Raw genomic sequence first — 27,233 nt, 5'->3', positions numbered from 1 at the left:
AAAGCAAAATTTTATTATTATGTATTTCTTTTCATTTTTTTTTTATGTGCATTGTGTTTCTTTGAATTTGTAAAATTAATATTTTTAATAACTTAAATTTTTTTTAAAAAATTGTTCAATCTTTCAAAAATAAAATTGTTCTTAATATAGTGGCTTTGGCTGGTCAGATTTGGTGTCTCACTGGATTGCCTTGTAGATCTGAACCCTGCATGAATTGATTAAATTCTATGATTTTTTAAAGCTCATTTCCAGTCTAATAGACTAATTTATTTCCTTACAAGCTATTTATATAGCTTGTGGATATTTTGAACATTCCGCTACCAAAACAGAGGAATTACAGAATTAGATGGAGAAGATGGAAGCAGCGGCAGCAATGGCAGCGGCTTCGGAAGAAGCCTCGCACCAAATCCATACTCTATTAAGCAAAGACGATATTAACACCCTTAAAAATTTACAGCTCTTAATGTAAGTTATTTTTCCTTCTGTTCTCAAATTTCGCTCTCCTTTTTCTAATTGTTTGAAGTGCTATATTGTTTCTTGGTAGAGACAATGGGCGTGCGCAGTAAACGAGAAATTAGCTAGAAACGAAGAAGAATAATCTGCATGTGCACAGTTCTTTGCCCCTGCAAAATGCTCTATGGAATAATTGATTAAAACATGGCTAAGTGGATTGAATCTGAGATTTGGGGTTTACTAAATAATTAAAAAAAAATTTTTCAAGTTTTCTCAATCCATATATGAAAAAAAACCATCTTTGGGGAAAATTTGAAAGAGTTCAGATAATTGGCTTTGCGGACAACCTTTTGTATAATTATAAAGTTTAGTGAATCCGTCTGTATATGTGGGAAGAGTCTTCGATCGATCTTTTGGCGCACGCTAGGTGATCTATTTTCAATTGCTCAGTTTGAATGTTAATATCCGTCTAAGAATTTTATCTGCGATTTCTTACAGGAAATTTCTTTTTGTAGTATAATTTGTGGTTTCTTGGAGAAGATTTGTTTTTTATTTTAAAAAAAAAAATCCTTTTATGCAGTTTCTTCTAGAATGATTCTGTTTTCCACTCTTCTATGCAACTTCTACCAGAAAATTTAGTTTCTTATTCTGACTCTACCCATACACACACGCACGCACTTGAATGTACCAAACTAGTGCAGATTGCCTCAACTAGGGTTTACTTACGTTATTCGTGATTTCTATGTAGTTATGGTATGCAATCAAATTCGATATATTTAGACTTTAGGGGTATACAATTGATTGTCTCTTTTCAATTTGGTAAATTTTCCATTTAGCGGGCCGTTTGAAATCGGCTTGATTGTTATGGTGAAGGGGAATTTGTTTCATCAAATTCACCAAGCGTTTGCACCCATTAAGGCGAAATGTGACAATTTCTAAATCTAGTGAATAATTGGTTCGTAGGAATTAGTTAGGTGAATTCTTCAATTCTATGTTGTTATGACTACGGAAAAATTGATGATTGCATCATATATGGATTTCTATTGTTTTTCAAATTTTTTGTAAATCTCCCTTGCTAATGCAGATAAACTCCGTGAGTCTTACCAGACAGAGGGATAGAGCAGCTAAAATACTCAGTAAAACAAACAAACCCAGAACATAGAAATTTAATGCTAAACTGGAAGTTGCATACAACTAATCTAACATCAATAAAAATTTATCACTACAAACAATTTCATTCACAACAAGTTCCTCTGTTTCTGGATTCATCTTTACTCCATACTGCACCATCTTACAAGGCATTAAATTTTTCTCAGTTTTAATCTGTTTTTCACTCCTAAGGCACGGCTTTAACATTTTCTTGCTGTCTTCTGCCCTCCCATATACCTAAGGTTTCGACTGCTCTCCTCTGGTCTTCTTCGCACACTTATTTTCTCCTTTCTTATTTGTTGCCCCTTCATTTTAGTGCTGCTCACATTTTTCTGTCCTCCCCTGTTCTATTCAACGCTGGCTCTTTCCTTCTTTTTTTCTCTTTTCAACTAACCCCTCACACAACCTTCTCTCCATCACTGGCTTCTCCTTTTCTCCCCTGTTCAGACCCTTTGGCTTCCTTTTTTTCCTCCCAAACTGTCTCCTCTACTTTCTTGATTCTGCACAACCCTGTCTCTGTAACTTCAAAATCTTTCTTGTCAATGCAGCTTTTGTTCTTTTGCTGTTTCTTCATTCATTCTCGTGTCTGCTCTGGCAATCTGTGTTGTCCTGTCATCCTCTGCAGCTTCTTATTGTCTTTCCCACTCTCCAGATCAGAAAATGGAATGATTTTATCTTGTGCGCTGCTGGGAATTTTTATTTTTTATATGATGCCTTTATTAAATCTTCATTTAGTCTTCCTTCTGAATGTTGATCTTCTGTTCACAGGTACAATTGATGATTGGGAACTTACAAGTCTGAAGAACTTCTACCAACAGAGAAACCGAAACCAAACTAACAGAAAAGAAAACAAACAAAAAAATTTCAAGTCTGAAGAACTTCTACCAACAGAGAAACTGAAACCAAACTAACAGAAAAGAAAACAAACAAAAAACTTTCAAGTCTGAAGAACTTCTACCAACAGAGAAACCGAAACCAAACTAACAGAAAAGAAAACAAACAAAAAACTTTTAAGTCTGAAGAACTTCTACCAACAGAGAAACCGAAACCAAACTAACAGAAAAGAAAACAAACAAAACCAAAACAAAATTCAAAAGAATGATGTGAATTGCTAATAAACCCAAGTGCTGTGGCATCACTTTCTTGGGGATGGTAAGATTGGGGTTAGTGCCCATGACTAGGGGTATCTTACTAATCATTTTCAGCTGGAACTTACAACTGTTTGGGTTAGATGTGCCTGATCTAATGAACAACATGCCTATTAATGTTTACTTAGGTTTTTATAAGTAAATTCTACATTTTTATGATACAACAGGAGTTCTACTAATGTCATTGTATCATTTTCAAAATTTTAGATTTTTAAGGTAAGTTATCCATTTTATGGTGAGGGTGAGATTTGGCTTAATTGCAATGATTGAAGGAAATTGCTTGCATTTATTTCACTTTGCACTTGCATCTGTTCAGGGTTTACATGTTTATCTTTCCCTGTTATCAAGAAACCGGTCATTTTTGTGTCAATTTAATCATATAGGGTTCACAAATGCCCGTTTATATCAAGTAAATAATTCTCTTAGATCATGGCCGAACAAGATACTCAAATTTTCATAGGGGATTTCTTGTTTCAGTATATTATATGTTGTTGGAATTTTGTACTGGTAATTTTTTAGCTTTACAACCTATGGCAGGAGTAAACTAAATGTTTCAGATGTCAATTTGAGATAAACAACTTTCTTGTAGAAACTTACAAGATCATTGGCTTTTCCATTTACTTTGTATATTGCTCAAACTTTGTATTCCCAATTTTGACCTCATGAGCCTAATTTTAAAGTTATTCATGCAAAGCCAAAGGTTAGAGCAGTTATTTTATGTCAAGCCCTATATAGATACCAATTTGGCACATAACACACCATGAATTCTTTCCTTATCAACACATATGGTCAAAACTTGGATCCCTTGCTTTTGATCTCATTCTCCATTCCACCTAACACCTGAAGTACGATCAACCTGGAGGTTTTTAAATTCCAAAATATGTTACAGGAAAGTAGAGCTTTAAACTCTAATCACTTTGTGTTCCTAAGGGCTGCAAATGTCTGATGGGGTAACTATGGGCTGGACATCTCAAATTTATAGTTAAAGGAACAAACATTTTTTTGTATGTTGTGGAACTATTTTTTTGAGGAAATAATATATGTCCCCAAACTTATATTAGAGGTCTTTTCTTATCTTGCTTATTTCTCTGGTTCAAGGTGGGTCACCGTATTGAGGTACCAAATCACGAAAGTGCAAATACCGGAGATCGTTGTTTTAAGGCACCTCCTTCAAACTGCAAATATTGACAGTACATTTGTTTGTTTGGGTAAATCTTGGACCTGTTGATGCGATGCCTTGAATATTGTGTGTGGTAAGATGGAAATTCATAGCTAAGATTTTAATCTCGGATCATTTTTGTCATGTCCAAAATACAAGGGCAAAAACACACGTAATTTTTTTTTTTTGTAACTCAAACATTATTTTATTGATCACCTGATTCAAAGGCTCCGTTGGGAAAGAACCAGTAAGAAAACCAGACATCGTTGCCACTTCAACAATAAGTTCAAATGACATTTTTACACAGGGTTTCAATCCCGAACATAATTGAATTTCAACAATCAATTTAAATTTCCTTCATGACCCTTAACAAGGGATCCATTTCGTTTTCTGCAATACATCGTTGAGATTGTGGAGAGAACGAAAACTGACCAGGTGACAAACAAACATAACAAGGAGACAAGATCAGACATTCATTCCCATACCGGGTTTTCACAACAGTTTCGACATTGAACCCAAAACTAGGGAGAAGGTGGATTTTTCCAACAGGAGACGTCAGACACAACACCAAAACAAATGCCCTATCGGGGCTATAACTCAAGGACTTCCATTCTTCTATTCTTACATGCCAAAACTCATACGTGGTTTGTGCTAATAGGTAGGGGCCCATAACACCCTACCCTCTCTCCCTCTTCTCGTTCTGAGAAGAGACTCTACACTGTTGGAGTCCAACTGAAGACCTTTTCCTGAAAATGGCCACTTCTGCCCTATCTGATGGTGAGTAATGCCAAAACACCCATAAAAGAAAACTTCAAAATTCAAAACAAAACACAAAGGAAGACATTTAAGAAAAACTATTTTCAATCCCTCCCAACATACTCAATACACACACATACATACATAAACAAGGAAACTGAAACATGAAGCACAACATGAAACCAAAAAGAGGTAAAGTATTCCTACCTTAAAAAAAAATAGGTTATGTTAAATGAACAAGTTTGAGATGAGCTTGTTTTCTTTTCCTTCTCTTTCAATTATGAAAATCCCTCTAAAACTAGAGGTTGGGTGAACAACCCAAACCTCCTCAAAATTGCCTCTAAATAAGATCCTAAACTCAACCACCTCAAATAAGCAATAACTCTCCTCACTTGCCCAAAAGTTCTAGAGGCTTCTAACTCAACTAAACCTAAGGCTAACCTCAAGGTGGAGTTAAAGTTCCCAACCCATGATGAAATCAATCAATTTCCGCAACAAAGCAAAAATTGGATTTTTGAGTGACCATAAAAGTCAACAAGAAGGGCTAGGGGGGTGGAAAATGCCCCCAACCCATACCCATACCCCTTGGGTATTAAGATTTCATGTTTTTAGACCTTAGGGATTAATTTGGGACCTAACAAAAGCTAGGAATTTTTAGGACAATCTTTCAAAAAGCAGATTAAGCACTAATTTGGATTAGGGGTAATTAATCTCGATTAAAAGCTGATTAGCAAAAAGGTCATTAACTTAGCCTGACTTAGATTTTAAGGTTACTCGGTTAACCCTAAATATCATACTGGAATGCATATACAATTCACGAGTGTCAAGTGACACTAAAAAAAAAACACTGTTACGAAACATTAACATTTACTGATCACGGAATGACACATTCGTACATCTCACGATACAAATAAAATACATACAATGAGGTTTCCACAAATGGTACATAGGGTTCAATTTCGCTTCTCCGTTATGGTAAAACTTCCTACACACTCATTGCACACGTCAATAGTTCAAGAAAATCACATGCATATATGTATATAACGTATTAAGGAAATCACATAAATTAAAACATTCATCCTTCACATAATCAGTTGTTTATCTCGTTCTTCTCATATTTTCAATTATTAAAATTGCATAATCAAAGTGTCAATTATGCATTCACTTACTTCATCAATATACATGTTCATAAAGCTTTAAATGATGAAAACAAATATCTGAAAGTACAACATCACACAACATGAAATAACATAATATGTTCAGGGTGTCTGATAGTGCCTCGACATACTGAGACATGAGTATCAAAATAATAATGTATCAACTATACTACGAAGGGTCGGGACGAGGCCTCACATCCTCCCCCACTAGGCATGAACTTCCTCTTGGAGTTCATAAAAAAGATATGGGTACTGAGATCGCATCTGTGCTGCATCCTCCCATGAAGCCGTGACCTCATTGTAACAATCCCACTGGACCTTAACTTGGTCCAGCTCTCGACCTCGAAGAGCTAGGGTCTGTCGGGCAACAATACGAATAGGCTCCAGCGCTAGCTGCCCGTTCGACTCCACCTATAAAGCATCCCAATCTATAATATGAGACTCATTATAAATGTATCCTCTAAGTATTGAAATGTGAAAGACATCGTGGATGCGTGACACGCTAGGTGGCAGAGCTAAACGTTATGCAACTGATCCTATCCTTTCTGGGATCTCGAATGGTACAATGAACCGAGATGCTAACTTAGAGCCCTTTCCGAAATGAATCGGACTTTTGTGCGGTTGCACCCTCAAGAAAACTCTATCTCCAACTTGATACTCTCGATCTATCCTCTTTGCATCAGCATACTTGTTCTGCCTATCCTGTGCCTCTCTTAGGCATTGTCTAATCAGAGTCACCTGCTACTCCATCTCCTTAACTAACTGAGGCCCAATAGATACTCAATCCTCGATCCTATCCCAACTCAAGGGCATTCTGCACGGTCTTCCATACAAGGCTTCATAAGGCGGCATACCTATGGAGGAATGGTGCTCATTGTTATAGGCAAACTCGACAAGATGTAGGTATTCCTCCCATTTGACCTGATGATCCATCACGTACATACGTAACATGTCCTCCAAAACCTAATTCACTCGCTCGGTCTGACCATCGGTCTGAAGATGGTACGCTGTATTGAAATTGAGCCTAGTGCCCAAAGCTGCCTGCAACTCTTTCCAAAAGGATGAAGCTAACAAAGAATCTCTATCAGAGATGATCTTACGGGGAACGCCATGAAGTCTGACAATGTCCCACAAGAACACTTGAGCTATGTCTCGTGTTGTGTATGTCATATGCACAGTTGAGAAATGGGCAACCTTGGTCAACGTGTCAATTGTCACCAAAATAGCATCATGACGACGAGATGACATGAGAAGACCAACAATAAAATCCATAGATATAGCATCCCACTTCCACTCTGCAATCTCATGAGGCTGAAGGAGCCCACCGGGATGACAGTGCTCTGCCTTCACCCTCTGACACTCGAGGCATCTCGCAACTATGCTAGCAATCTGCACTCTCATGCTTGGCCAGTGATACAACTGTCTCAGACCTGCATGTAACTTCTTAACATTGGGGTGCGTTGCATAAGGTGCTCTATGAGCCTCAAGTACAATGAGCTCGCACAAACCCCCAATGGAAGGTACATACATACATCCTCTATGACGCAAAAGTCCATCAAACTCCAAAGAATACTCTGAAAACTTCCCTTCCAAGGGTTTCTGAGAATGCACTATCTGAGTAACTTCTGCATAAAGCTCATCTGCTGGCAAGTGCTGAAGGATCCACTCTTTCAAATTGGTGCAAGTAGTCACAAATGATAGCTCATGGTGCCTTCTACTTAAGGCATCTGCAACCACATTCTTCTTTCCTTTGATGTAATGAACATCAAAATCGTACTCACAAAGGAACTCCATCCACCTTCTTTTCCTAGCATTAAGGTTCGACTGAGTGAATATGTACTGCAAGCTCTAGTGGTCAGAATGAAGTTCAAATCTATGACCTAGAAGGAAGTGTCGCCACCTCACTAAAGCATGAACCATTGCCGCAAGCTCTAGGTCGTGAGTCGGGTAATTGAGTTCATGAGTCTTCAACTTCCTAGACTCAAAGGAAATAGGTCGTCTCTCCTACATAAGGACTGCCCCTATACCATCCAAAGATGCATCAATGCACACCACAAAATCCACAAAAGGATCTGGTACTGCAAGAATCAGTGCACTTGTGAGGGCTCTCTTGAGCTCTTGAAAAGCTCTATCACACTTCTCTGTCCACTCATACTTCTTCCCCTTTTTCTAAAGAGATGTGATAGGGTATGCCAATTTAGAGAATCTCGCAATGAAGCATCGGTAATAACCTTCTAGCCCGATAAAGCTCCTCACTTTAGTGACACTGGTGGGTGCTGGCCAATCCATGATGACCCTAATCTTTGATGGGTCTACTGAGACACCATCGCCTGATATGACATGCCCCAAATAATGTATCTCAGGTTTATAGAACGCACACTTCGACAAGCTGCCAAACAACTGATTCTCTCTCAACTTTTGCAATACTTGTCCTAGGTGTTCCTCATGCTCTTTCTCATCACGAGAATAAATCAAAATGTCATCAAGGAAAACAACCACAAACTTATCCAAAAAGGTACGGAATACTCCATTCATGAGGCTCATGAATACAGCTAGAGCATTTGTGAGGCCAAATGGTACCACGGTGAACTCGTAGTGACCATATCTTGTACGGAAAACAGTTTTGGGGATATCACTATTTACAATCCTCAACTGATGATAACTTAACTTCAGATCAATCTTTAAAAAAACTCGGGCACCTTGCAACTGATCGAAGAGATCATCGATTCTAGGAAGAGGATATCGGTTCTTGATGGTCACTTTGTTCAATTGTCGATAATCAATACACAACCTAAGTGACTCGTCCTTCTTTATGAAGATCCCTGGTGCACCCCAAGGTGACACACTAGGTCGAATAAGCCCCTTCTCTAAGAGTTCCTCCAACTGAGTCTTTTGTTCACTGAGCTCATAAGTAGTCATCCTGTATGGTGCTCTCGAAACTGGCTCGGCTCCTGGCACAAGATCTATATGAAAGTCCACTGTTGTAGGTGGAGGCATACCAGGGAGCTCAGAAGGAAACACATCTGCAAACTCCTGCAGGATTGGAAAATCATCGAGGGATGGCTCCCCCTCTGAATCTTCCTCTTTGTCACTAATGGTGATAGCGAACAACTGACAACCCTTTTGCATGCACCGTCCAAGCTGCATAGCGGAAATCATACGAAGGGATACTGGTCTCTTCACTTTGAAGATCTCTCTAGAGATACCATCTTCATCCACACATTCCACCTTCTTCTGTCGACAATCCATCTTGGCGCTGTGGGCATAAAGCCAATCCATGCCAAGAGCAACATCGTAAGAACCTAGAGGGGTAATGCGTAGATCAGACATTGTGGACATGTCTCCAATTTGAATCGGGCAATTATGTAAGATTTTAAGAGTAATTAACAATGTTAATGTGTCAGGTCTGAAATGTCCCTTTTCTGATTTTGTATGATATTTCCAACCTTTAATCAGATCTTTAAGATCAAATTACTAATATCACAAAGATCCTCCAAATTTCTCAAGAAACTCCAAATCGGGTATGCCAGAAATGGTGCCAAAAGCTTCACAGCTTCACCTATCATTAATAAATCTGAAAATGGACATTTTTACAGAAATTTCAGCAGCATAACAGCCTACAAAATGACATTTCTAGATCTATATAGCCTTTACACAACAGCTCACAAATGTAGAACAAAAACTATGCTCATCGGGCTCCCGAAATTAACACAAAAATGCCCGGAAACACCACAAAAACACTAATAAACTATCTCAGAAGTTTAATCACGTCCCAATACATATATTCAGCTCTATTTTAATAGCTTAAGTCTGAAATACAGCAGCAACCAAAACTGATATGAAATGCTCAACTGAAAACACCAAACTCATGCAAAAAACACACCCAAAAACTCACAAATCTACACTGTTCAGCACAAGGCAAACTCTGTATGAGCATGCACATGGAATGGCTTCAAACTCCCATCCTTAGCCTTCTTGGAAACCTTCAAACTCCCGTTCTTGGGTCTCCCTGGAAACCTGCAAACTCCCGTTCTTGGGTCTCTTTCTCCACAGGTTTGGCAGCCTCTGAAGAATAACAAAGAATGAGCAAAAATCAAGTTCTGGAATCCCCCCAAAATGCCTTCAAACCCCTTAAAAGAGGGCATAACTGTAACTCACGTCCAAGAGAGGTTAATGAAACATATTTTAATAATAATTTTCATTTATTAGTCCAACGGTTTCCAAAGATTAACCCCCCTTTTTCCGAAACTTCACTTTCTTGGGCCTGCCTGCCTTAGCAAAGATTATTATTTTTTAATTATTTGAAAAGGGGACATGACAAGTCCTCCCCTCCCAAACATTGCTTGTCCTCAAGCAATGGCTGAACAATAAACCAATCAATCCACCTGGATCCCAAATGTAGTCATGAACTATACTACTACCAATTAACACAGGGTCCTGCAATATCCTCTGCAATATGACCAAGAGGAATCCATAATCAAACTGACAATTATAGCTCAACCAAACTCCAAAATCACCACTACCATAGTCAAAAACCCATGAGACATAAACTCTTAGAACATCAGAACCCAAGTAAAGTGGACAAATCAAACTACCAACACAGTAAATACCATCAACGCATCCCACTGGCCTATACAAAATGTACAATCTAACTTTGCAACAATGGTGAACGCTCTCGAATGAAACTATACCAAGTATGGAGAATCCACACACTGTACAACTCCTGCAGTCAACACAACTCTGCAAATCACTGGCCACTATCTCATAACCATAACTCCCATGCACTGCTGATGGTGAAAAGACATTACAAGATAAAGAGTAAGAAATGGAATCCAAACCAAATTTGCCTGCCATCAACTCCTCAAAACAAGGATCAAATGCTAACTGATGTACATACCCTGCAATATAATGTTGATTAAAAAAACCAACCTCAGTCAACAGCTCACCATGAACAAGTGATACAACCCACTGTGACTGATCACTAGCTAAGTCAGGAGATGTCATAGTCAAAGGAGTAGAATCAATAACAAAACCCACTGAAGCATCACTCCCAAACTCCTGCTCTAAGTCACATATTATCAAACTGTCAACTGCAGAACCTATCACCATGTCATGCCCATCACAACTCTCATCTTGAGGCATCAAACTGTCCCATAACTGATGATAAACACTAGGAACCAAAGTACATCTCTGTATCATCATCTCATCAACATGGTCATCAAAGGTAAATTGATGAGCGTACCTCACAGTGTAATGCCAATAGAATTCGCCAATCTTAGTTAGTGGCTCAGACTGTAATTTAGATGAAACTAACTGCAATTGATCATTAACCATGTTGGAACTTACTACTACCTCCGAAGATATCACCAAGGGGGTAGTATTACTAGTAGGAACCATGCCAACTGTCGACTCACCAACATCACACATGATCTTTGATACATCTCTAGTCTCTGTGCCATCAGTACTAGAGGCCACCACCATGTCAGGCATACAACAATCTGTTACAACACCCAACTCAACTGAACCTGACTCTAGTGGGAATGAACTTGATATGCCAATGTTAGTATCAAGGATGGATGCATCCCCATCTCCACTGTCTCTGACAATCTCGGCCATGGACATCCTCGGATCACCAAACACCACAGCTTGTGACTGTATAGAATCAGGTAAAGACTGTAGCTGCTCTAACTCCATGGTCACCTTAGCCAAATGAAACTGTGACTTCTTGAAAGCCAACTGTGTACTCTCAAGAATTTTAGAAGTCACCTCAAGCTGCTCAGTAAGCTCACTCACCTTATCTTCCTTGGCCAACAATGCATCATATGTTGTACTGCCCCACTCCATAAGATAATCTCTGTCAGCTACCAACTGCATATAATTCTGTCTCAAAATCTGAATAGCCTCCCATAAAGAGTGGATCTCTGTCAAGGAAAGATAACTGCCTTCTTGCTCATCACTAGTAGGAGAACCCCATCCATAAACTGCTAACAATTGACGAGCAACATCAAAATGCTGGCAAGTGATAGCAATGTCTCGGTCATTAACTCTTAACTGATTAGACACATGATGGCACTGGCTTGACTGTCTCATACAAACCTCCTCTGATGTACTGTCTAAAGGAGTATCCTCAAAGTCACTAGTCTCTAGAGTATTACAATCCATACCCTGTGAATCAAATCTAAAGCTCATATCAACATACGGAGTATCAAAAACATTAGCACTGCTGTCCAACTCCTCTGTACCCAAGGAAACTAAGTCTTCAAAACTGCCCACTACATCCTCCTGGATGTCATCAATGCCAATATGATCCTGGGACTCATCTGTACACACTGCCAAATATAAAATATCATCAACACATTCCAGCAAGTATGGTCGACTGGATATATGAACAAAGCCCAACACCGGTGTATAAAAACTAATACCAACACCAGATAAGATACTGGCACAAGAAAAGACAACACCGTGTAATCTGCTAATCAAATCCATGATAGCACCCAAACAAACACTGCTACCAAAAAGTGTTAAAGATCTCCAGTCACCTGAATCCCAAACGCCAATATAACAATCTCTAGTCCATATCCATAAACTAGAATCAACTGGTAACTCAAGAAAACTCCTCACCTGAGTAATATGACCAATACCAGCTAACTCCACATACCTGTCATGATGAGATAATGAAGTCACAATACTATCTTTGTTCACCTTTAGCTGGCTGGACAAATCATGTGAAGTACTACCAGCCTCAACCTCATGTGATGAAGCATCTAACTGTGCCTGGTACTCTTTCTCAGCAAAGTCATGAATGCTCAATGTCTGCTCATCTCTACCAGGTATCTCACCATCTTGCACAAAAACATCCTCATAATCATCATCTGAACCCACTACACTATAGTCACTGCCTGTTGTAACTATACCATCCTGAATACCTATGGCATCACCCTTTGACGACCTGTAAACAATAGTCTCAATTTGAGTATCAAGTTGACCGTTACTATCAATCTGTGTAATATCCTTTCCCACCACCTCCTGTGGCAGAGTAGAATCTGAGACCTCTACCTGGCTATCAGCTAGTTTCTCAAACTCCTCATGCAAGTTCTTGGGAATTGTGTCATCTGTCCTATGAGAAAATCTGCCAAATAGAAATTCAGTCAACTTATCCACCTTAGCTGGGTCGGACAACATGTCATTCATTATACGATGGTGCTCAACCAACTATTCAGACATGTCATGGCTTATTTTCATAAGTTTATCTCGAATGTCTAAATAACCATCCTTTCTACTGTTTTGACTCTGGATATCAATTGTCCAAGATCGTGTCCTCTGAGACTCTATACTATACCTGTCCATTTTGGATAAAGTAGAGTGTAACCCCAATAGGATATAACTTCTTCAAACACCAAGAACTAACATGCAAATGATTAGAAGTAGCATGCAACCATAGATTTTGACATGCAACTGATTAGAAGCAACATGCAACCACCAAATTTACCAAGAACTAACATGCAAATGATTATAAGTAGCATGCAACCATAAATTTTGTCATGCAACTGATTAGAAGCAACATGCAATCATAAATTATGACGTGCAAGATCTGGGTAGTTGTCAAAAATGCAAGATCTGAGTAGTTGTCAAAACTGACATGCAAGATTTGGGTAGTTGTCAAAACTGACATGCAAACTTCTACAACCACCAAATTCACCAAGAACTAACATGAAAATGATTAGAAGTAGCATGCAACCATAAATTTTTACATGCAGCTGATTAGAAGCAACATGCAACTATAAATTATGACATGCAAGATTTGGGTAGTTCTAAAAATTGAAATGCAAGATCTGGGTAGTTGTCAAAACTGACATGCAACTTCTACATACCCTCAGGCTGGCAAGATCATGGCTCTGATACCACTGAAATGTCCATTTTTTGATTTTGTATGATATTTCCAACCTTTAATCAGATCTTTAAGATCAAACAACTAATATCACAAAGATCCTCCAAATTTCTCAAGAAACCCCAAATCGGGTATGCCAGAAATGGTGCCAAAAGCTTCACAGCTTCACCTATTATTAATAAATCTGAAAATGGACATTTTTACAGAAATTTCAGCAGCATAACAGCCTACAAAATGACATTTCCAGATCTATATAGCCTTTACACAACAACTCACAAATGTAGGACAAACACTATGCTCATCGGGCTCCCGAAATTAACACAAAAATGTCCGGAAACACCACAAAAACACTAATAAACTATCTCAGAAGTTTAATCACGTCCCAATACATATATTCAGCTCTATTTTAACAGCTTAAAGTCTGAAATACAGCAGCAACCAAAATTGATATGAAATGCTCAACTGAAAACACCAAACTCATGCAAAAAACACACCAAAAAACTCACAAATCTACACTGTTCAGCACAAGGCAAACTCTGTATGAGCATGCACATGGAATGGCTTCAAACTCCCGTCCTTAGCCTTCTTGGAAACCTTCAAACTCCCGTTCTTGGGTCTCCCTGGAAACCTGCAAACTCCCGTTCTTGGGTCTCCTTCTCCACAGGTTTGGTAGCCTCTGAAGAATAACAAAGAATGAGCAAAAATCAAGTTCTGGAATCCCCCCAAAATGCCTTCAAACCCCTTAAAAGAGGGCATAACTGTAACTCACGTCCAAGAGAGGTTAATAAAACATATTTTAATAATAATTTTCATTTATTAGTCCAACGGTTTCCAAAGATTAACCCCCCTTTTTCCGAAACTTCACTTTCTTGGGCCTGCCTGCCTTAGCAAAGATTATTATTTTTTAATTATTTGAAAAGGGGACATGACAAGGTCTTTTAATTAATTGAAATTAGTTGATTTAATTTAATTAATTAATTTATCAACGAACGTTTAAAGATAACAATTTATCACTTTATGATGTTTCAATTTGAGTCGTAGTCTTAAGAGTTTGATAGGCGATCTTTTATCCGCCTTGCAATGCACCCATACTTTATCTTGTGAAAACGAACTTATCAAACCTAGTAAATTTAATTATTATTTAATTTAAAAAAAATAAAAATAAAAATTTTACGTGTGTTTTTGCCCTTGCATTTTGGGCATGACAATTTTTTTAATACATATCGTTACATTACAGTCTCAGCACATTGTCTTGAGTTGTGGTGAGGGAAATCTACCCAGCCTTTGGAGCACTTCCAGTTATCAGCACACCACAACCACGTAGATAAATATTAACAGTAAATTATATAGTAAATACTTTCAGATTTTAGTCTCTCAATAATAATTAGTTAAACAGTCAGATTTGAGCAATGATTCTGGCATAGATACTACAAAACCAGGGAGATGCCAACAGCCTGTAAACCATTGATTGACAAAAACATTTTCTTATAACCAACCCATAACCAACATAGAAACAGTGAACATGAGCCTGATTGTCTCAATCTTGTTTCTGTAACTTATTGTAATAACCTGAATTGGATTTTTTGATTTTCTCGTAGTTTAATATACCATTATGATATGCCTGATTTGTAGTTTTGCTTTTCTAATTTTCTGAATTTTGGGTCAAACAAACTTGCTACTTCCTCCAAAGGTATCCAGCTAAAATTCATGTGATTTCTCTTCAAAAGCTCATAGCACCAATAAAGCATGCCACATATCTTTTAGCACTTCCTAGCATATGGGAAATGCCTTACAGTATGTTTTTATTGCGATCACCTGGTTAAATGCTGCAACTACCTTTATAACTTACTGCAATAACTTTTTGCACTGTGCAGCAAGGTTGTACTCAGTTATTCAATAATGCAGTAGGCTGAAGCAAGTTTCTGTATCACTCAGCACTGTACTTTTTATAATGTGTCTTTTCTCCTTAGTATATTTATATACTGATTGCTCCAAACTGGTCATGAACGTTAAATCAACCCAAGGAAATGTGGGTTTTCATCCTCAGGTTGACAGAACAAAGTTCTATGCTCTACAGGGAGTAGAAATCTGATAATAAAATTGTTTCTCAAATGCCGCCTCCTGATGCAGTTTGAAGATGAAGACCCCAAATCGAAGTGTTGATTTTGCAGCCACCACTCAAAGATTGAATGACAATGTTTGTAAAAAAAAGAATGAATACTTACGGATAAATATGCAAATCCCAAAAGTTGTGAAATTCAATTCGTGTAGACTTATTCAAGCATGCACATAAATCTGTTGAGAGATCACATTTCAAAAACAATCTTTTTTTGTGAACATCTGCCCTTTATTCTGAATCCTCTTGCAACAGACGCTTCCACATTCATCCCTAGGAGATGAAGTTAAGAAATTTCTTTCCTAACAGCAACGATATGATATTGATAAGCTAAAATCTCCAGAAATACCTATTGAATCTTGTACAATAAAATTTGCTTAGAAGCAACTTTTGATTCACAATTTGAACTGGCAAATCAGGGATTCAACCTCTCAAATTTGTGCAATGGAAATAATGATACTCATCTACCAAAACAATAAAACCCAAATGATTTATTAGCTAGAAAAATTTAGATTTAAATGATGCCCAAATATACTAAAAAACCCCTTGGCATTGGGAATACTACGTTACTCTGTTACACAACTTAAATCTCCATCGTTTCATTTTGAGATCTTCAACTCCACCACTTTCAGCTCTCTTGAATTCCCTCTTGCCCAAGGGCCAAAATCCTTCCTAAAACTGCATTTTATTTTATCTTCTAGACGATTGAAACTTCCAGGCAATCCCCCGTTCCAATGTGTCAACCAAGAATTTGTAAGTCCTCGCTTGCTTTCAGTTTTGTAATTCTTTTTCAATCTTCGAAACGCCAGTTGCCTGGAATATAGTATAGCCCAAAATAAGGGAAATTGATTCTTAAATTGTACCACAAGCTGGCCCACAAACATGCTGGGGCATTGGATTTTTTCCTCCTCTAAAATGGTGAAGAAATAAACGATAGATGAGTCTTTAAAATCAATGTCTTGATATTCAAACCATTACACTTCCTAACATTTCAATTTAGTCTTCAATGAGCTGGAAGTTTATGATGAGTGCTGGAAAATCACTCTTGCAAGACAAAAGAAAATTATAACTAAGAGAATTACAAGGAAGCATTTCTTGTTGGTTGTGCAGTGTTGCCCATGTGCCTGGATACTGCTGCATCACCATTTTCCTGGCTTGGCATCTCTTAAATAGCTTTTGTCCAAATGTTATAACTCTCTAAATGCCCACATGATTAATTGTTCTAAAATAAGCTTTAATTAAAATAATATTACCAAATATTTCATTTTCTACCCTTGTTGCTTATGCCATATTTTTGGCCTACTCTTTGAGCTTTTAAAAGATTATGCTATCCTTTCAAGTTTCTTTATGCTATGCCATCCTTTGGCATGACTGCTTTTTTCCTGAATGTTGCCCAATGCTTTTAGGAGTATCTTAAAATGCATGACATGCCATGTATATATGCTCTGTTGGAATTTCAGATGTTATCATATTTGTGCTAATCCTTCATGGTGTTATGAGGAGGTTTCTAAGAGGGACATTGGATCTATAGCTTTTTCAATAGGTGATTCCTTGGCTTTTTCTGTGAGTTTCTTGAGCTCCTCAAGGATTATTAGTTGAGCTTGTAACTTTTCACAGGACTGGAGAAGGTGTAATTTGCAGTCATGATATGGTTCAAGTTTTTCGTCAAAATTTGAATAAGAAAGGAGGAAGTGCTTATAGTCACTAGCAATATAGCAATGTAAATCTTAACTAGGTAATGGACATTATGCTGTGTGAGGTTGTTACTTGTATCAGAGTGAATTTAATCAACTTTAGTGGTTGGATATGTCTTTTCCTCCTTGCCCAACTTAAGGCCTGCACAAGCAGTTTCTGCAGTTCATTTCCTGACTGTCAGGTTGTGAAATGTCTTACATAATTTTTTTGAGAACTCCCTTTTCTAAGTTTTCAGCTGATTGAACTGATAATTGTGCCCTTTTAATTACTCTGTTTTCACAGCTTTAATTTCACCCTTTTTTCAGTTAAGTTCCTGTATCACCAGAAGAGGAACTAAGGCACATTCCTCTTTTCTCCAGGCTCTAGCAGCGTAACTTACATCTAATGCCGGCCACAAAGCCTATTTCTTTATTGCCAGCTTAAGTACCACTTGTATTATTCTGCATCTCGTCTAATATTCATGGAAGCTTCTAAATTCTGAAGTTTCTTTATTTTCCTTTTTTACTATTGACATTCTATATCATATTTTCGGAAAAGATTATATCAGCTGAGGAATACAGTCTTTCCCTACTAGAATACCACATTACAGTCAGGTCTAAACCCTTACATTCATCCTTACATATTTTATTGATACTGAAAATGGCACAAATCCTTCAAAACACTTATAGCTCCTCCCACCAGTGCATATGCAATATTTGAGGATAGAATATTATGAAATTTAGACACCATAAGCCCCTAAACAACAATTAAAGACAACAACCCTTACAGGAAAAAGCCGACAAGATAAAAAATAGTAGTAAAAATCCATAGAAACATGGAGGAGAGTACTGTGAAGAGTCACTTGGCCCCTGGTTGCTTCTTTCCCATCCGAGGTTGAACTTGTCCATTGGCCCAGTAATCTTGAAGTTCAAACTTTGGCCCGTTATGCTTTCCTACCTCTTTCTCCACACTGCTCGTAGCCTCCGTTTCCCACAGGAAATCTTTCAGTGCAGTCCCACCCATAGAAGCTTCAGTCCGGTGTTCATTAATATTGTCTTTGCACTCCATGTAATGAATGGATGGATGTCACCTACATTGCCTCTGCATTCACGTCAATCTCTATGCTCAGAACTGAAGCCCTTGCCAGGAATTGTAGTGGCTGCCAGGCAGCCCATCTGAAAAAACAATCATTCTCCACACTGGCTTTCATAACTCACACAGAATCTTGAACAGTCCCCAGCTCCAAAGCCCATGAAAAAACATGGAGACAATATTTGCATTGACACAATATCAATGCTCTGTGTGCATAAATTCTTCACCTAAAATTATATCAACGTTGATCTGCTAAAATAGAGGTTCATGTATTTTGAACACTTCTTTGACCCTTTTCTCTATAATACTCCCCAAGAAAGACAATTGTTGTTTGTCCATTGACAATTACAAAATTCATCCTCATTTGAAATTATCAGCTCAGCTCCCAATTGCTACAGTAGCAACTACCTCTCCTACACTTGGGTTATGTGCCAGTATAAATGGATAAGCAATGCCTACATGCTTCCTTATTTACTCTATATAGCATCATCACCCATCCCATCACCTCAGTACCGTACTCAATAATTTCATCTTGATGCTGGTGGTGTTTGGTGACTCATTCCCCTTAAGCTTAAATTTGTGAAATAACCCCAAATATCTCCCATTGAGTCCTCAATTAGACCCATTGCATGTTTTGATGATGCGTTTGCCAACCTGTTGCCCACTTTAAGAATTTGTGAAAATTTTGAACTCTCTAAATGAGTTTAGATTGTCACATGTAGGTTTGATAAATTTATTCAAGGTCCAGGCCAATGTTTCACACTTTTTTTAGAGCATTAACAACAGTCTACGAATCTCCTTTCAAATGAGCCTTCTTAGCTGATAGGCACTTGCCGTATTAACTGCATACTGGGCTGTGTGGGCCTCTGCTGTGTTATTAGTTCCATTACACAGCCTTTTAGCTCCAATGGCCACAATGTTACAACTTGCCATCATTATTTCTCACTACAAGTCCTGCCCTAGGAGGGCCTGGGCTTCCCCTTGAAGCATAATCAAAATTCACCCTCAACCACCCAACCTCTGGTTTAGTCTATTCAGTCACTTTTTCTGCTTTGTAATCTGGATTAGCCCATTCCAGCTCAGTAACAGGCCCTATACTCTGAGTTTTCATTGAATTATTCAAAGGATCTTTTTTCTTCTTCTTTGGCTTTCTTCTTCAATGTATGATTGGAGCTATGAAGTGTCTTCAAAAGCCAAAGCGATGCTATTAGCATTGTGGTGAAAACTGAAAACAGCATCTTTAGTCAAAGTTTAGTTTCAATATTGAAGGTCTGCTGTTTCCTAGATCTTGGAATAATTCTTAACGAGAGAACCTTATGAGTTGGGGAGCTCGCCTATATCGTGTGGATGTTAACCTTGATGGTGGGCACTGAATTATTATTGCTAGATAGAAGATACATATTTAATAGCTATTTAGCTGATTTACCCTGTATATTTGAGCCATCCCGAGGACAAATAGCTAACAGTGAATGTTGACAAGAAGTTTTTAATGTGGTTGGACCTTGTTCGCTCTTGCTTTCTTGTTTTTATTGGACATGCATATAATTAATCTTAACCTAGGGAGATTCAGAGCTAAAATGCTGACTCCATATTTGTAAGGAGCTTGCGTTCAAAAATTTGAATTTGACACAAATAAATTCTTGGGCAAGGGGTGCACTGTGGTCATGGAAATCCCAGCAATGCCAGGGACTTGAGGATCACACATAATTGGAGGAGGAATCACTCCATGCCTTAGAAGAAAAAAATCAAAAATTTCAATTGTGTCACGCAGCAAAAGGGTTTGCCAAATAGCTGTGTGAACTTTGTATGATACCTTCACCAATAGAAGGACAACCTACATAAGACGTATGATATATCGGAGGTCATCTGCACTTCAAACTTATGGTAAATGTTTTTGTTGTTTTTTCAAGTTTGAAAAGCATTCCTTGTATCCATATCCTTTTGACTTCTAACCATAGTAATGAGAATCGCCTAGAAATCGTGTGAATCGCTGGTTTGGCGATTCGATTCAGGCTTCTCGATTTTTTTTGAATCGTTGAACTAGATTGGCGATTTCATCGCCATGAATCAAATGAATCACCGATTCAATGATTCATCCAAAAAATCACCAAAATCGTCTGCATGGATCAGATAGATTTTGGGTGCTGACTCCTCTCCGATCATTCTAGAGGAGATTGATCTAGAGTTAGAGTGGCTCACTGAGGTTGTGGATCCGGTTTCCACTGAGGAAGACCATGAGGGGTTTGACCAAGTAGATAGAGAGACTGAGGCTATGGCCATGGTGGAGGAGGCGGCTAGAGCATGTTCAGGCACTGGCAGACGCACATCAAACATAGACACAGGCCCTAGTGATGTTGTTTGTGAGCCCATCTTACATGAAAGGGCTATGGCTCAACAGTCCTTGAGGACCTACCTTAGACGCCTTTGTAGAAGGCAAACAGGATACTTAGAGGTTGAGGTTGTGGCCAAGCTTGAGGATGATGATGAGGCTTGAGCTTGAGCTTTGTTTTTTCATCTTGTTTACAAATACTGATAGACATACATCTTCATCTTACGTACATTTATGATTTGATGTCTTATGGATCTTCATTGTGCATACATTCCATGATTTGACTTATTAAAGGGTGCATGAAATAAGTTTTAAATAAAGGGTGCATGAAATAAGTTTTAAATAAAGGGTGCATCCAACAGAGGGTGCATGAAATAAGTTTTAAATTGTTAAAATCTCTAAAATTCAAGGGTTTTTTAAATTTGTCGATTCAATTCTGATTCATGGCCGATTTGCAATTCGATTTGGCCTTGCTGATTCTGATCCGATTCCGATTCTCATTACTTTGCTTCTAACGCATTCCAGACCTCTAGATGGAGCCTATGTTTTCTTATCCTCATCTTTGACATGCATATCTTACAATTTAGGAGCTCAAAAATTCTCAACTCTAGCAAGTCCAGGAAAAGTCAAAGCAAATGTTGATTGCTTATATATTCAAATCAAACAGAGTGATTTCACTGGAAGTAAATTTCATGGCCTCGGTTGATTTACACCAGAGCACTGCCGTATTATTGGACATCTTTCTGGAACAGATCTAGCTTGCATATTTTCTATTAGCATTAATAGTTCATACACCACACCAAATAAACATCATATGCACATGATATTTGGTACATTTGAACGGACTCTATTTTCCTTTCAGGAAATTAATTTGTTCTGATAACCATTTTTCTGTAATTTTAATTAGTATTAAAATATCCCTTGTATACATACTTTCTATCATGAGTTGATGTGTATGATATCTCTAACGACATTTTGAATGGATTGATGGTGCATGCTTTTGTTAGCATTTCCATAGTTGTGCTTTAGTTTATGGCCCACTTCAAGCTTGTGGCTGACTGTTTGTTCTTATGAAAATTGCAGATTGGGAAGGCTGCAGGATAGTAATGCAGTTCTCTCTCATTTCAATGTTTATTCAGAAAATTGTTTTGCAGATGTTGCAAGTGATTTTTCAAAGAACACACGCCTTCTAAAATCAATGAAAACAGACTTGGACTATATATTTCGGAAAATAAGGTTGTAATACTTATCAATCCTCATAACATTATTCTGATATCTTAGTTACAAATGGAATTTTGTATTTTTCAGTATTTATCTGTATATGTTGATTTTGGAGTATTAGCTGCAGTAATGAATTTGGGATGTTTAAATTTTAATTTGCACATGCTAAATTACCTGAAGTCCGATTCTTTGGTGAAGGTGTCTTGAGTACATTTGTGACTATGGTAGTATTACTTTCATTATTTAACTTGAAAGGAAAGGAGGGATCCCTCTTGAACTTTACAATGCTTGGAATTCCGTGCATCTATCCATGCTCACATAGTAGACTGGTGTTAAGGTTATGAGACCAACCTGTGTTAAGTTTAGAGCCCAAAAATCAATGATGATAAACAACAATAAGAAAGGAGCCCAAAGTGAAACAATAAATATCAGAAATATCCTGTGAAAACCCTTCTAGAATGAAGGGAAAAACCTAGCCATACAACAAAAAAAAAAATCGTTTTATTGATCATAAATGTTTTTAGTATATAATGCCTATCGCTTGATGTGATATATATAACTTAAGGAAAGACTCTTCACATTCCAACTGAAAGTCTCTCCAAATTCCCAAGATGTGACTCTTTATTATAATTACAACTCTACAATTTTGCATGCCTCAACGCATGTTGAATGACACATGTTATTACATTTAATATTAGAAATTAAATATAAGTGTTCTTTTCAGATGAAGGTATCAATAACAGTAATAACGTCCATATTTCCAGAGATAAAGATCTCGATTACAGCTGCATCTTCAACACTCCCTCTTAGCCAGAAAGAGATCTTTGGCTGAAGAATCAACAAGACTGCAACCAAAATGTCAATGATAAGGTCTCAGCACATAGATCCTATAAGATTTATGAAAACATGTAACAATTACTCATATTCATGGAATCACTCAACATGAACGGCTGTAACAATTATTACTCATATTCATGGAATCACTCAACATGAAAAGATTTGTAAGACTCACAGCTAAGCCTTTAATCACGGACTCTCTCAACATGGAATCTCTGAACATGACATACAATTCCCATCAGGGAATCTCTCAATGTGATGACATCATGGACTCTCAACATGATGTTCACTATCGCATAGTGAAAGAGTTATCATAGCTGATTCTTACAATCTTATTGTTGAAACAAGCATAGAAATGGGCATAACAAAATATGACTTGGTTCCATTTAAGTCTCAAATATTACAAATACCACAAGCATTATGAGAAAGATGGGATTCCATAAGCACTCCCTCTTAATTATGAAAAAAGATAGTTGATGAAGCCTCCCTCTGAAGCTAAAACATCTCCCTCTCAATTAAGAATTATTTCGATCACGACAGTAAGAGGATGCAACCTTCCTCTGAGGCTGAGCATCTTGCTTTGACTCACAAGCTCCCTCTGAATTTCATATCTGAACAAATCTGTATCATCAATTAGTAAGCAACTTCTTTATGCAGTCTGCATAAACATCTCATTGCATCCTGCAATCTAATAACTCAAGAAAATAAAATACTTATCTCTGATTGTCTGAATGTTACGAGCATCACATGCAACAATTAGAACATCCAAAAATCGATCCTTTCTTGTTGATCCTTTATTATTGATGTCTACTCCCAGTCAATGAAAAGCCATACTGCAAAAAATCTCAGAGAATACCTCTATACAGAATTTACAGAACCATATCAACTCTTAGCTGAGAAGTTAATGTTATTCTGAGAAGATCAATCTCACTGCTTAGGGAGAGAAAATATTCTTCAAGGCTGAAATCTGTCTCTTATTCTCACCAAGCAACGACAGTTACAAAATATGCATAACACTTTTAAAATAAGAGCAATTGATAGCAAAGAACTGATGATATCAAATAATTATGAGCTCAAATAAAGAGGATGACTCCAATATAGAGCTGCCAGCAGATTATATAAACACATGGAGCCAATAAAAACACACACACACAAGGCACACACGAATAAACAGAGCTGATAACATCTGAAACTCTGGACCAACTGATCAAATAAAATATATCTTGACCCAGAATAATGTTTACTTCGAAGCTAAGGAAGACACGCAATTAACATGCTGATACAAAGCTGAAGACGAAGATACAAAGATGTCTCGAGAAAATGTATCCCAGAAAACAAAAGAAATCAATTACTTAAAATAAATTCGAATGTCAATGGAAGCATAAGAGGGGAAAAACAAGAAAGGTCTGAGATAAAAAAACATGAGGAAATCTTTTTACCAAAGGGAAAGGCCCATCACATGAGAATATCGAACCTTTATACACAAGCCAAAAGAATACGAAATGACAGAATAAATTGATGAAGATTACAAAGGACAAAACTGACGCTTGAGCCCATCCGCGTGAAAGAAAATGGAAATTGCTGAGAGTCTACTCCAATACAAGAAAGACAAAGATAACCGGCATCTCTAGCACTCCACTCAACAGAGCATGGAAGACAATGGTTATACAAATGAGATAAAACAATACTAACTGTATGCCCAAGACAAAAGAAGAAACACGCTAGCACTTGAGTTTGAGCACAAAAGCAAATGTCTCCAGACACACAAGAGATTTGAGAATACGGAAAGGAATCAATACACAAAAAGGGAACAAATGAAAGCACAGTAAAATCAAAGATGCTACATGAGATGAGATCTCCAGTGGCTTCATATCCACACAACTGGAATGTGAAGATTTATATTGGGTATGCAGATATCACTTATGGATAACTTCTTCGCCTGACACCACACAACTCCTCTGCAAGAGAAGGGGATACCAGAGTTTCAAGACGACTCAACAAGGCCAGATATAGACAAATTAAAAACACAAGGAGACTACAACATGAATACCAACAAGGAGCCAAGGCAGATAAACAAGTAAGACTCTATCGAAAGTCAAGGGATGAATATATGAAAAAAAATGACAGACTTCAAAATAAGTTACCTCCACATGGTAACATATCATAATCATGCAAAGATATTTATCACAGTAAGATTTAATTAAACACTCTAAATCAGATAGAATTAATGACCTACCTTGAGCACGGGAGGAAGAAATGACTATAAAGTGCAGAATCAAATTGACCATTGAACTATAAGAGAATGCATAATATAAAGAAACAAGACCAGAAATTCCTTTATTGCTGATATCTAAACCTGGCTCTGATACTATGTTAAGTTTAGAGCCTAGAAATCAATGATATAAACAACAATAAGAAAGGAGCCAAAAGTGAAACAATAAATACCAGAAATATCCTGAGAAAACCCATCTAGAATGAAGGGGAAAACCCAGCCACACAAAAAAAATATCATTTTATTGATCATAAAGGTTTTTAGCATATAATGCCTATCACTTGATTTGATATATATAACTCAAGGAGAGACTCTTCACATTCCAACCAAATGTCTTTCCCAATTCCCAAAACATGACTCTTTATTATAATTACAAGTACAACTCTACAATTTTCCATGCCGCAACGCATGTCAAATGCCACATGTTATTACATTTAATATTACAAATTAAATATAAGTGTCCTTTTCAGATGAAGTCAACAATTACGGTAATAATGTCCATATTTTCAGAGATAAAGATATCTATCGCAGCTACCATCTTCAACACCCTATACACCTTATTCTTCTTAGACTGGAGCATATTTATATCCTAATTCCCCCCACGATTGTTAACTGTTCCTTTTCCACACAAGGACATGATCTTCACCATCAGGCATGCTGTGGCACCAGGCATACTATTGATGTAGAAATCAAACTATGAAGTTGTAAAAAGAAGCTTAAGTTAATAACCTGAATTTATCCATGTACTGGATATAGAAATCTCATCTGCATAGAACACTGTCACAAGGTATGGAAGACAATGGCAGTACAGGAGAATTTCTAATATTACCTGATTTGTAAGGATGCTCAGTTTGGAGTTTTCTTATAATATCTACACGCCTAGCAATAAGAGAGTTGACATGTTGAAGCAAAATAAAATGACTTATTCTGTATGCTTCACAAGAAGCAGATACCCAAAAGTATAATGAGGGTGAAGTGAAGCATTGAAGAATGACGGTCCTTTCCTCAATATGACGGGCTCATGCTAAGTCATATTTGTTTAGATTATGTTTTCTGATCATCTTCCTAGAGTTGCTTCTATCTTTTTGCAAAACTATCCTAGTTTTGAATTTGGCCTTGTTGTGTTTTTCATCTTGGGAAATGATCTTAACTTCGGATTCAGATTTGTTGATCTTTATTCTAAACTGCCTTGTTTGTATTGTAGAAGTATGAAGGCACGGATTTCTAGCCAATATCCAAATGCTTTTGAAGATATTCCAAGTGCTAGCATTGTAGACCAAAGGCCTAATTTAGAAGAACGCTCTTGAATCAAGTAAAGGTTATGTCATTTGACAAGTTATGAAAGCATATATAAACACTGTGAATAAGTTGGTTTAATGTGCTAATATTTTAGTTGGAGCTTAAAACAAACAATTATTTTACTGAAGGAATTTTCTTCTCTAACCCGGGTTTCAGCAAGTGGCAGCCAATAATTTTGTTATGAGGAATGTTTTTTCATCTTTACAGGTTTCATTGTATCTCATTGAATAAATATTTCCAATCTCAAGTAGAACATGTGACAATAGACATGATTATTGAAATATGTCAAAACAAAGGCATAGTTGCCAACAATTTGATTACAAGGGCATACGAGGATGCACAGGAAAGTTTGGTGCATGAACAATGTACATCGAGGGAATGACACACGATTAGTTTGGTATGTTGAACATGGAAATTAACAACAATTAAAAAAATGCAAACTGTATGTCATGGGAGCTACAGTAGGTGATAAATGCATTTTTTCTGCTACACTTCAGTTGTGAAAATGGGTAACATTGCATGAAAAGGATGGTTTCTGTGCATATAATTTGTGTGCGCCATCATGTACTTTATAGTTTACTGGAAGTCTACAAGTCAAAACTGTATGTCTTGGGGGTTACAATAGGTGATATTATGTTAATTATGAAAATGGTACATGAAAAAGATACTTTCTACGTTTATAA

General features: G+C 37.4%; 1 protein-coding gene across 2 annotated transcripts; it reads left to right on the top strand.

Annotated features, from left to right (window-relative positions):
• The first annotated feature begins 142 nt into the window (after positions 1-142).
• LOC149528087 (kxDL motif protein) lies at positions 143-27,233 on the top strand. 2 transcript variants are annotated; one of them, XM_089809333.1, is made up of 4 exons: positions 146-465; positions 22,005-22,157; positions 26,456-26,563; positions 26,758-27,233. In XM_089809333.1, the coding sequence occupies exons 1-3, from the start codon at positions 347-349 to the stop codon at positions 26,556-26,558; spliced, it is 375 nt and encodes a 124-aa protein (XP_089665459.1). In that variant the 5' UTR covers positions 146-346; the 3' UTR covers positions 26,559-26,563; positions 26,758-27,233. The 2 variants fall into 2 exon arrangements, with proteins under 2 accessions (XP_089665458.1, XP_089665459.1); XM_089809332.1 differs by having other exon boundaries at positions 143-465; positions 26,456-27,233.

This window comes from Cupressus sempervirens, chromosome 11, assembly GCF_028749045.1.
Source record: "Cupressus sempervirens isolate cs-2001-9-10 chromosome 11, ASM2874904v1, whole genome shotgun sequence".
NCBI lineage: Eukaryota > Viridiplantae > Streptophyta > Pinopsida > Cupressales > Cupressaceae > Cupressus > Cupressus sempervirens.
This window is presented reverse-complemented; position numbering and strand designations above follow the sequence as displayed.